Source organism: Brassica napus, chromosome C8 (assembly GCF_020379485.1).
Source record: "Brassica napus cultivar Da-Ae chromosome C8, Da-Ae, whole genome shotgun sequence".
Taxonomy (NCBI): domain Eukaryota; kingdom Viridiplantae; phylum Streptophyta; class Magnoliopsida; order Brassicales; family Brassicaceae; genus Brassica; species Brassica napus.
In genome coordinates, this window is record NC_063451.1 from 26,416,906 (window position 1) to 26,428,537 (window position 11,632).

General features: G+C 43.9%; 2 protein-coding genes across 3 annotated transcripts; both read left to right on the forward strand.

Moving 5' to 3' along the window:
• Window positions 1–3,934: 3,934 nt before the first annotated feature.
• On the forward strand, window positions 3,935–6,257 carry LOC106367011 (F-box/kelch-repeat protein At4g38940). The gene is made up of 2 exons (XM_013806692.3): window positions 3,935–4,058; window positions 4,940–6,257. Exon 2 carries the CDS (start codon window positions 4,977–4,979, stop codon window positions 6,084–6,086), a length of 1,110 nt encoding a protein of 369 aa, XP_013662146.1. The 5' UTR covers window positions 3,935–4,058; window positions 4,940–4,976; the 3' UTR covers window positions 6,087–6,257.
• Window positions 6,258–6,806: 549 nt separating this feature from the next.
• On the forward strand, window positions 6,807–10,359 carry LOC106367005 (G-type lectin S-receptor-like serine/threonine-protein kinase At1g11300). 2 transcript variants are annotated; one of them, XM_022708207.2, is made up of 7 exons: window positions 6,807–8,447; window positions 8,608–8,715; window positions 8,784–8,962; window positions 9,032–9,245; window positions 9,321–9,558; window positions 9,650–9,779; window positions 9,852–10,359. In XM_022708207.2, the coding sequence occupies exons 1-7, from the start codon at window positions 7,157–7,159 to the stop codon at window positions 10,164–10,166; spliced, it is 2,475 nt and encodes an 824-aa protein (XP_022563928.2). In that variant the 5' UTR covers window positions 6,807–7,156; the 3' UTR covers window positions 10,167–10,359. The 2 variants fall into 2 exon arrangements, with proteins under 2 accessions (XP_022563928.2, XP_048622296.1); XM_048766339.1 differs by having other exon boundaries at window positions 6,811–8,447; window positions 9,035–9,245.
• Window positions 10,360–11,632: the final 1,273 nt, after the last annotated feature.

The following is an 11,632-nucleotide window of genomic DNA, read 5'->3' on the forward strand; positions in this document are numbered from 1 at the left end:
GCAATCGTCAACTTCCTGAGGAAGAGCGTATCAACATTCGCTTGGACGACATCGGATATGAAAGGAATAGATCCCGCCATCACGTCCCACGAGTTTAACGTCGATCCAACCATCAAGCCTGTCCGCCAGAAGAGACGCAAGCTCGGCCACGACCGAAGCAAAGCTGTCAACGAAGAAGTCGAGCGACTCCTCGCAGCTGGTTCAATCACTGAAGTGCGATACCCCGAATGGTTGGCTAACCCGGTCGTCGTCAAGAAGAAGAATGGGAAGTGGCGCATCTGCGTTGACTTTACCGATCTAAACAAGGTTTGCCCCAAAGATAGTTACCCGCTTCCGCATATCGACAGACTAGTCGAATCGACTGCTGGAAACGAGCTCCTGACCTTCATGGATGCATTCTCACGCTACAATCAGATCATGATGCATCCGGATGATCGGGTGAAGACATCGTTCATCACTGATAGAGGGACGTACTGCTACAAAGTGATGCCGTTTGGTCTTAAGAACGCCGGCGCGACTTACCAAAGACTCGTCAATCAAATGTTCGCCGACAGACTGGGGAAGACGATGGAGGTCTACATCGACGACATGCTAGTAAAGTCACTCCACGCGACGGACCATTTGCACAATCTAAAAGAGTGCTTTAAAACACTGCACGAATACAAAATGAAACTCAATCCGGCCAAATGCACCTTCGGCGTCACCTCAGGCGAATTTTTGGGATACATCGTCACCCAGCGAGGAATCGAGGCAAAAACTAAGCAGATCACCGCCATACTAGACCTCCCTAGTCCAAAGAATAGCAGAGAGGTCCAGCGAGTCACGGGGAGGATCGCGGCGCTGAACCGCTTCATCTCCAGGTCCACAGATAAATGCCTCCCTTTTTACGAGCTACTGCACAGAAACAAACGTTTTGTTTGGGACGAGAAGTGCGAGGAGGCGTTCAAACAACTCAAACAGTATCTTACGACTCCTCCCGTGTTATCGAAACTAGAAGCCGGTGATACACTCTCTCTTTATATCGCAGTATCCTCCACCGCGGTCAGCAGCGTCCTTATCCTAGAGGGTCGAGCTCGGTCGCTACGTAGCAAGATGGATGCTCGGACGTAACTTAGCGACCGAGCGAGACGGAGCTTGGTCGCTACGTAACGACCGAGCTTGGCTCGACCTCGGTCGAACCGTGCGACTTTTTTCGGGCTTTTCTCTGATGTCTCGTGTTTCTTCTGCATGGCTCTTCGTAAGAATAAATCTTTTCCAAAGATTTATTTTTCGTAAAAACGTTCATGCCAATTTTTACGGACTTTCAGACATTGATTCCGTCTTGATCGATTTTGACCCCAACAGGAGTCGCAGAAGATGTCTTTTTCCCGCCGCTCAGCTTCTTCTTGATTAGTGCGATCAAGTCCGGAAGTTCCTTCATCTCTCTAGCTGCGTTAATCACCTTTTGCTCGGCACGATTGAATATCGAAAAGCGCCGCTTGTTGCCGGTAATCAAAGGTGGTAAATCGGATCTCCAGTCCCCTGCAAGAGGTCGACGAGTCAGATCCGGATAAAGGCCTCGAGTGAACAGACGCGAGCCAGGAAAAATATGCAATCACGAAAAGAAAACTTACTCTTTGAAATCCTATCGATGGCTCCTCGAATCCTCTCGACGGTGATGTCTTTCCAACTTACTTGAACACGCGACACGACGGCACGAGCGTTAGCAATGAACTCTTCTAGATAGGAGGCCGAATCTGGGTGATCGACTGCAATGAAACGAGGACTCGTTAGTCAGAAAATAAAAGAAAGAAATAGTCGATAAGCTAACAACAGCGCTCTACCGAGCTTATGATTCCATAAAAATCGAAAGGAATCGCCGGGCGGCTCCTCGAAGGAGAAACCATCAGATTTGACATAAAAATAGAAGCGCTGCCAATTGGCCGTCCTGCTGGGGTGGTCAACAATCACATTATAGTTGGGCATCATCTGAATCGAGAACAATCCGTCCCCCATAGACTTAACGTAGGTCAGCTCTTCAAGAGTCCGCACGCTCATTGAGATATCGATCTCCGCCGCCGTCACCATCAACGCTACCGAAATACGGAACGCGCCATTCAAGAACTGGCTCATCGCTGCGTCACGACGTCTCGCATAAGATGTGATGAGTCGAGGAATCGGAAACCAGAGCTTGGTCTCGCTCTGAATGTATGACTCGTAGACACACTGAAACCCCAACGAAGGGGACCACGGCCTCTAAGACCTCGTCGGGATTAGGAAAGTCACTCCGACTCCTCCGCACTCTCTCAGCAAAGCTTTCACGCTGCTAGGAGTCGAACGAGTCTCCTCGACGTTCTCCCACATTTGTCCTTCCACGACAGGAGAACGCATCTGTTTCGGCGCCAAAGCCGGGAGATCCTCGAAAATCCCTTCGGGGTGATAACAACATGGAACGGAGTCAGGGAGAGAAGCCTCTCCTTCAATTGCCCCACCCTGACTGTCTCTCGCAATCAACGAAGCAGCCTCTCTCTCCTCGCGGAGTTGACGTGCCGACTCAGCAACGAGGACTCGCTGAGGCATATCCATATTCTCCGTATACTTCATGGCTTCACGATGAATCGTCTCGAAGTCATAGAGAGAGTTCGACTCGACGACACGAGCTGGACTCGATTCGGTCGCTCTCGCCACAGTCTTCCCTTTCTGTGCCCTGGAAAGCCTACCATTACCGCCCGACGACATTTTCAAAGGACTAAGACTACAAAGTTAGAGAGAGAAGCAGAAAGCAAGAGAGAGAAAGTACCTGAACCGGATGAAGAGTGGAGAAAATGAGATGCGGGGGGGGGGGGGGGTATTTATAAGGCAAGGAGCGCATCGCACCCCGAGGCGTCATCATTAGGCCTAGATGGACTTAGACCGGCCCATTTGGGCGCGTGAAGCTCACCACGACTCGCGACGTTTCAACTTCTCGAGGAAAACCAAGACCGGTTCGAATCGAGACCAACAGTCGAAATCAAAACCGAAAGAAACCGCCGGTCCAAATCGAATCGGTCAAATCATGGAGTGAGAATAAACGAGCTGCTCATACAGTCGAGGAATCGAGTAAGATCATAAACCTGGAACAATTGTCTTGCAAACCCTACTTACAAATTCGCTGAGTCGGCTACGCTATTCACCAGCGAACTGGGGGGACTTACTGTTGGATATGAGCCTAGCCCTCCCAAAAGGCCCACAAAACAATTATCCAGACATATGATCACAACAAAGAAAGTCGGCTCGTCGACTTGCGAGCCGGTGATCGACTCAGCTTTAGACTGCTTTTGATCGGCCAGACGACCAACCGAAAGTCGTCGGCTCGATGACTCGAGTCAGCGGCCCGACACGTCGGCCCAACCACTCGAGGAGGCCCGTCAGGACAAAGCACATTAGGTTAACGAGCATGTGTCTATAAAAGGAGGAAAAAAGGCAACAAGGAGGGGATCCGTAAACTATTACACTCACTTTCGGCTAGATTTAGGGTTTCTTATCTTACTTCTCGCCGACTTGTACGGTCCGACGAACCAGCTTTCGCCGGATTAATTCCTTTGTTCTCTCCCCCCTTTTGTAACACTGTTTCGACATTGATCTAATAAAACACGTCTTTGTCTTGAACTACCGACGAGAACTCGTCCTTTCTCTTTACTAGTTTATCGACAGTCTCGGTTCAAACAGAGTATTCCAAAGCTATTGCAATACAGTTCGTTCAAACGTACGAAGCACAAACTGAACTGCGATTTGGTTTATTTAGCTAAGATCTGAATCGTATGTGTATTTTAACGTAACTAAACCGAACCGAACCGGTTTTTTGGGTATGGTTTCTAAGAAGTAGTGAAATTTAAATATTAGCCACTGGACCTCGTAATAAGACTTATTTTATTTTAGGCCCAAAGTAAAACGACACTGGTTTAACTTTTTAACTCCTTTTTAAGAGATTTTATCCCACACTCTCTGCTTCTTCTTCTCTCATGCAACTCGTCGTCTCTTGTGGTCTTCAGAGTGTTGTCGTACGGAAACCCTAAGTTGGTTGCTCTCGCCATTTGCAGGTTTGTCCTCAAAATCTGAAGTATTCTTACTTTCACTCTCCATTTCTCATGTTCGATTGGTTTCTTTACGATTTTATCTTTATTTGTTGAAATCTGAGTGTAATATTTTTGGGGGTTATTTGTTGAAATATGCGTGGTAAAATGGTCCGATTGTACCTCCTGCGTACATCTCTTGACCAATAGTCTGGTAAAGATTGAAACTTTTTTATGTATGTATGTTGTTGTTTATGAGTGAATCCTAATCTTTCGGTACTTCTCTGTCTGGACTTGGAGTCAGCTTCCTAGCTTCTTAGCTATTTACTCTTTGTGATTCTTGCTTGAGAGGATATACGAGGAGATGTCTGAACCTGTAATATCTGAAGTTGGAATGTGTGAACTTGAAATGTCTGAGCTTGAAATGTTTGAACGTGAAAGTTTGAACTTGAAATGTTTGAACTTGAAAAGTCTGAACTTGAAATGTCTGAACTTAAAATGTCTGAACTTGGAATCTGAGCTTGAAATGTCTGAACTTGAAACTTGAAAGAACTTGAAATGTTTGAGCTTGAAATGATGTTTGAACTTGGAATGTCTGAACTTGAAATGTCTGAACTTGAAAGAACTTGAAATGTTTGAACCTGAAATGTTGTCTGAACTTGGAATGTTGTCTGAACTTGAAATGTCTAAACTTGAAATGTCTGAACTGAACTTGAAATGTTGTCTGAACATGGAATGTCTGAACTTAAAATGTCTGAACATGTCTGAACTTGGAATGTTTGAACTTGAAATGTCTGAACTGAACTTGAAATGTCCGAACTTGAAATGATGTCTGAACTTGGAATCAGCGAGTAATCTTTAGTCTTTTAGGCTAACCAATAACATATTTCCTTTTTTTTTTTATTCAGGTTAATTTCCTGATTCACTCAACCAAAGCTGTGTCAGATGTCTGAACTAATGGAGCGATTCTCGGAGCTGTCAGTGTCTCCTCTGATTCCGTCACTTCCAAACGACGTTACCCTTGACATCGTAGCTCGCGTACCCAGAAGCCACTACCCGACTCTCTCCCTCGTCTCCAAGAGTTTCCGGAAACTCATCGCCTCGTCTAAGCTCTACAAGAGGCGATCTCAGCTAGGCATCACCCAACACCGTCTCTTCGCCGTCCTCCGCAACAGCAACACCGGTGATTTCAATCTCTACATCCTTCACAGGAAACTCAACTGCACTAACCGCTTGGTCCTTGTCCAGTCACTTCCCACCATGTCTTCCCGTGGAAGCTATGTCCCTGTTGGTTCGAAGGTGTATGTGTTTAACGATATCGACGCGCTCAGCATTGACTGCACATCTCACACGGTGCAGCCCATCCCCGACATCCCTCAGCGCATGTCCTTTAAAGTGGTTAACGCGGTCGGGAAGAAGGTTTATGTACTCGGTGATTCGTTTTGTCATGTGATTGAGGAGAGTGGTGGGTGGTGGAAAGGGTGGAGGAAGGCAGTGACAGTGTTCGATACAGAAACACAATCCTGGGGGGCTAAGTTGGTTAAGGAAGACATGGCTGTAGGTCTAGGCCCCTTTTGGTCTGACTCTGTGGTGATGGAGGGTAAGGTTTACTTGAAAGGCTGCATCAACCGCAACTCTTTTGTTTATGGACCAGTGGGAAAGAAATGGGAAGTGATGGACGAGATGATGAACTCTGAGGACTGGGAGGGTGCGTGTGTGGTTGATGATGTCTTGTACTACCACGATTGTTCCGGGAAGGCGGTTTTGAGGGCTTTTGATCGAAAGCAGAGGTGTTGGAGTGTTGTCAACGGTTTGGAAGAGTTTTTGGCGGCTGAGACTTCTCAGTCGAAGTGGTGTGATGCGGTGAGCTACGGCGAGAAGAAGCTGGCTCTCTTCTTTCCTAAAAAACATGAGGGCAGTAAGATCATTTGCTGTGCGGAGATCGCTTTGGAAAGACGCCAAGGAGGAGAGATTTGGGGTAAGATGGAGTCGTGTGATGTTGTCGTTGACGATGGGGTGTCTGAACTGGTGAAGTGTGTGGCTGTTAGCGTTTGATGCAATGCAGCATGATAATAACATCTCTATTTAGATCCCTTCGTATTTTAAATTATCCTAAATGCCATCTCGTGTGGTTGATCGTTTATGTTAAGACAAAACCTTGAGAGCGTGTTGTTGTTTAAAACTTTGCTACATGTTTTGTTAAATTTGCTATGTTTTATTTTTGAATCGTTTCCTTACTATTAAGAAAAATCTTGGGAACTTTTGTTCTCCGACGAAGTCAGTTAAGACACACGAAGGTTGCTGGAAGAACCGGAACGAATCGAACCATTCATTAAACCCGTAACTAAACCAAATTTCAATAACCCTTATCAGTAGAGACCGAATAAAAAAAATTCCAAATTGCATACAACCTATAGAATTGGAGTTAGCCATGAAATTGAAACATTGATCTTGCACCACCAACCTTTTAAAAATTCATATAAATTATAGGTTCTAAGAGCATGATTAAACCCGTAACTAAACCAAAATTTTGCCATTTATGTGGGCTCCATGAGCTTAGAAACTCCAATTATCATCTGCGATAATTGTGGTCTAATGTTTCTTTAATTATTAAACTTTTGACCTTTTAAAATTTAACTAGAATATATTAAAATTAATATATACAAACAGAGCGGACATTGTCAATCAGTGAGACGATAAGTAATTAAATAGAGAATTATCAACAACAAAGCAGGCATTATCGTCTCACTGATTGACACTTAACAGGCAGTGGCGTTTAGTTGTTTACTTTAAGAAGATTGAAATGACTCTCACAGGTGAAAAAAGTCGTAAACGATGGGCCAATATGGCCAGTCAAACGTACGAAGACCGTCGTTAACAGAAAAAAAATAGTAAACTGTATAGTGATGCTTCTTGCATTATCTTTAGAATTAGAATAATGCCCACTTGACTTGACCCCTTCACCATAACAATATTTGGACTTATCTCCTGAGATATTTAGTGCTCATCACACCATCAATGCGTCATTTAACTCAAAACCTTATGCTTCTTAAATGCTACATTCAATACTAGAATCTTTCCATATTTAGCTCTGTTTTGTTTGGTTCCGGTTTAGGAAAGAAGCTATGGGACTTCATGAGAGCATGGGTCCTTTTGTTCTTGCTCTTACACTCTCTTGCTTCTTGTCAAGTGTCTGTCTTGCTCAGGAAAGATCTTTCTTCTCCGGCAACCTCAGTGACTCTGAGACCATCGTCTCCAGTCTTCGCACGTTCAGGTTCGGTTTCTTCACCCCTGTTAACTCCACAAGCCGGTACGCGGGTATATGGTACAACAACATTCCTATACAAACTGTGATATGGGTTGCTAATAAAGATACCCCCATCAACGACTCCTCTGGAGTTATCTCCGTATCAAAAGAAGGAAACCTTGTAGTTACGGATGGTCAGAAGCGTGTTCTATGGTCAACTAACGTCACTACTCAAGCCCGTTCCAACTCTACCGTCGCTGAGCTTTTGGATACAGGGAACCTCGTGCTAAAAGATGACAACAGCGAAACAACTCTTTGGGAGAGTTTCAGGCACCCAACTGATTCTTGGTTACCAAACATGGTGGTCGGAACAAACGCAAGAGCCTCAGGAGAGAACATCACGATAACTTCATGGAAAAGCCCTTCAGATCCTTCTCCAGGGAGCTACACCGCTGCACTCGTTCTCGCTGCGTATCCAGAGCTTTTCATCATGAACATGGATGATAATAACGCCACGGTGTGGCGCAGTGGTCCCTGGAACGGGCAGATGTTTAATGGTTTACCAGATGTGGAGCCAGGAGTCATCTTTCTTTTCAGATTCACGGTTAATGATGATACTAACGGATCAGTCACCATGTCATATGCTAATGACTCCACGTTGAGATACTTGTACATGGACTATAGAGGATCTGTGATCAGGAGGGACTGGAATGAAGCTAGGAGAAACTGGACGGTGGGGTTACAAGTTCCGGCAAGCGAGTGTGATATCTACAGAAGATGCGGTCCATTCACTACGTGCAACCCACGGAAGAACCCGCCGTGTTCTTGCTTTAAAGGGTTTAGGCCAAGGAGCCTCGTAGAGTGGAACAATGGGAACTGGACTGGTGGATGCACAAGAAGGACACCTTTGCAGTGTGAGAGACAGAACAATAACGGGAGTGCTGATGGGTTTACAAGGCTGAGGAGAATGAAGCTGCCTGACTTTGCAATAAGATCAGAAGCTAGTGAGCCAGAGTGTTTAAGGACTTGTTTGCGGACATGTTCTTGTATAGCTTGTGCTCATGGGTTAGGTTATGGTTGCATGATTTGGAATGGTAGCTTAGTTGATTCACAGGAGTTGCCTGCTGGTGGAATGGATCTTTATATCCGTCTTGCACATTCAGAAATCAGTTAAGTTATTACTATTCCTTTACTCCTATTCTTACTTAAGGCTTTGAATGGTAACGGATAGAACCGCACCGCAGTTATTATTTGTTCTTCATGTTACCAGTCGGACTCTTAACATTGCAGTTTTACTAATTTTGTTACTTCTTGCCAACTCTCTACTAGAAACTCCGGACAGACGACCGGTTATTATTGGTTCATCACTGGCTGGAGGTATACTTGTTGTGGCAGCTTGTGGTCTCATGGCACGGCGGCTTGTCATGAAGAGAAGAGGTACTATGTTTTGTTCTTCTAAGTCATTGGACATTTTGGTTTTAATAACATCTTGGATTGGTTCTCAGCGAGAAAGAAAGGAAGAGACGCTGAGCAGATTTTCAACAGAGTAGAAGCCTTAGCTGGTGGTGATAAAGCAAAGTTGAAAGAGCTACCATTGTTTGAGTTTCAAGTATTGGCTGCAGCAACTAATAACTTCTCTCTTAGAAATAAGCTCGGACAAGGCGGCTTTGGTCCTGTCTACAAAGTAAGTATTATGACTTATGGCAACAAGAGTTTATGCCGGCTCCAATAACTCTTAACATTGTTTTCGTTGCAGGGGAAGTTGCAAGAAGGGCAAGAGGTTGCAGTGAAGAGACTGTCAAGAGCATCTGGACAAGGGCTTGAGGAGCTTGTTAATGAAGTGGTTGTGATATCTAAGTTGCAACACCGGAACCTAGTGAAGTTACTTGGTTGCTGCATTGCAGGAGATGAAAGGATGCTAATCTATGAGTTCATGCCCAAGAAAAGCTTAGACTATTATCTATTCAGTAAGTGTTACATTATCTTGTGTGTGTGTTTCAAAACTCTGTTCCAATGTTAATAGAAGTTACTGTGCTGTTCAGACCCGGTTAAGGCCAAACTTCTTGCTTGGGAGACACGGTTTAACATAATCAATGGGATATGTAGAGGTCTTCTGTACCTTCACAGAGATTCTAGGCTGAGAATCATTCACAGAGATTTAAAAGCTAGCAACATCTTGTTAGATGAGAATCTGGTTCCCAAGATATCTGATTTCGGTTTGGCTAGGATTTTCCCAGGGAATAAAGATGAAGCAAACACAAGAAGGGTCGTTGGTACATAGTAAGTTACTTCCTTCTAAGTTTCTAACCATATGTGATATGTTACACCTTCTCTACAAAAACAGTACTAAACCGGTATATGCATCATGCAGCGGCTATATGTCACCAGAATATGCAATGGGAGGACTGTTTTCAGAGAAGTCTGATGTTTTCAGCTTAGGAGTGATACTCTTAGAGATTGTTAGTGGAAGAAGAAACTCAAATTCAACTCTTTTGGCTTATGTAAGTCTTTCATAACTATACTAAGTGTTATAACTCTCTTGAGACTATTCTGAGCTTCTCTGTTTTTAATAGGCATGGTCAATCTGGAACGAAGGGGAGATTACTGAACTGGTGGATCCTGTGATCTTTGAGCAAGTTTTTGAGAAAGAAATAAGGAAATGCATTCATATTGCGCTTTTGTGTGTGCAAGAATCTGCTAACGATAGGCCAAGTGTTGCTACAATGTGTTCAATGCTCAGCAGCGAGATTGTAGACATTCCAGAACCGAAACAGCCTGCGTTTATAACAAGGAACGTTGCTGCTTCAGAAGAAGCAGGGTCCTCTGAGAACAGTGAACCTAAAGCTTCTATCAACAATGTCACCATCACTGATGTCACAGGACGTTAGAATCCTCAGAAACAAAACATATGTTTATTAAACAACATCATCCATCTTTGTAGATGGTTAAGGTCTCAAAACTCTAGTAATGTAAAAGTTCTTATTGTAATATAACAATTGTACGACATTAAAATATGTAAATCAAGAATCCCACATCTCTTAAGCGTTTGCTTGTCGTATAGGAGGAAGTTCAATGGATGCACTTTCATGTGAAGTAGAATGATGTGTAGAAGATTCAGGTGCTTGGTGTTGAGACTCACGATCATAAAACTGGCGGTGGTCATGATGATCCGAGTGGCTAGAAGGAGGAGGGTTAGGAAAACTTTCACCGCTTCGGTTGTTGGAATTGTGAAGGAGATGGATCGGAGATGAGCCATGGTGAAGTGTGTTTGATTCAGAGTGTCTTCCGTGATATGTCTCCTCCTGTGCTGTGTGATGCCACTTCTTTAGCATCTTGGATACTCTTTGGTTGAATACGGTTGGCTTCATCCTAGTACCCATCTACACACATTTCATCAAACACTATGTCAGAAAAAAAAAAAAACTAAGATCATCATGTATTTATCTCACTGAAAATTATGTTTTATGACCTGAATGACAAGAGCATAGAGTGGAAGAGTCACGTAGCTGCAAAGTATCTGTAGAACAAGTCTACAAGTTTGTGATTTTCGTCAGTTAAATAATGGTTTTTTCCCGCGTATTATTATGACCAAAAGTCAAGTGAGGTGCTGTTCGTTTGCTCAACCAGGTGATCCATCTTGGCGAAGATGCAAATCGATGTTCGTTTTGTGCATTTTAATGCTACATCCAGATGGATCACCCAGGTGAATTTTAAAAACTCATCTCAAATTATCACCCAAATGAAGGTGAGTCTTGATGGTGCATCTGGATGCAGATGCATCTAGTTCGGTCCAAAATGATAAATGACAAAAACTTCCTTTTAAGGTCAAAATATTATTTTTAAACCGTAAATTCTACTTTTTTTGCAAATACATTTTTCCGCCAGAACCGAAAAATACATTTTTCCGCAAAAACTAAAAAACAAACTTTCCCGCCAAAACCGCAAAATGCGTTTTTTCTCAAAAAACGTAAAACACACATTTGCATAAAAACACACTTTTCGGCCAAACCAGTAAAACCACACTTTTCGGCCAAAACCGGAAACACGCATTTTCCCGCCAAAACCGAAAAATGCATTTTCCCTCCAAAACCTAAAAAACGTATATTCCCGCCAAAACCCCCAAAAACTTATTTTCCCGCCAAAACCGGAAAACACATTTTCCCGTCAAAACCGGAAAAAACGCATTTTCCCGCAAAAACGGAAAACACACATTTTTCCGCCAAAACGGAAAAACATATTTTCCCGCCAAAACCGGAAAAACGCATTTTCCCGCCAAAACGGGGAAAACGCATTTTCCCGCCAAAACGGGGAAAACGCATTTTCCCGCCAAAACGGGAAAACGTATTTTCCCGCC

Bases quoted from the DNA above. Each gene is read 5' to 3' on its own strand.
- LOC106367011 (XM_013806692.3), top strand. From the start codon at position 4,977: ATGTCTGAACTAATGGAGCGATTCTCGGAGCTGTCAGTGTCTCCTCTG.
- LOC106367005 (XM_022708207.2), top strand. From the start codon at position 7,157: ATGGGACTTCATGAGAGCATGGGTCCTTTTGTTCTTGCTCTTACACTC. The intron at 8,716-8,783 runs GTACTATGTTTT...ATTGGTTCTCAG, and splicing joins GCTTGTCATGAAGAGAAGAG to CGAGAAAGAAAGGAAGAGAC. The intron at 9,559-9,649 runs GTAAGTTACTTC...TGCATCATGCAG, and splicing joins AGAAGGGTCGTTGGTACATA to CGGCTATATGTCACCAGAAT.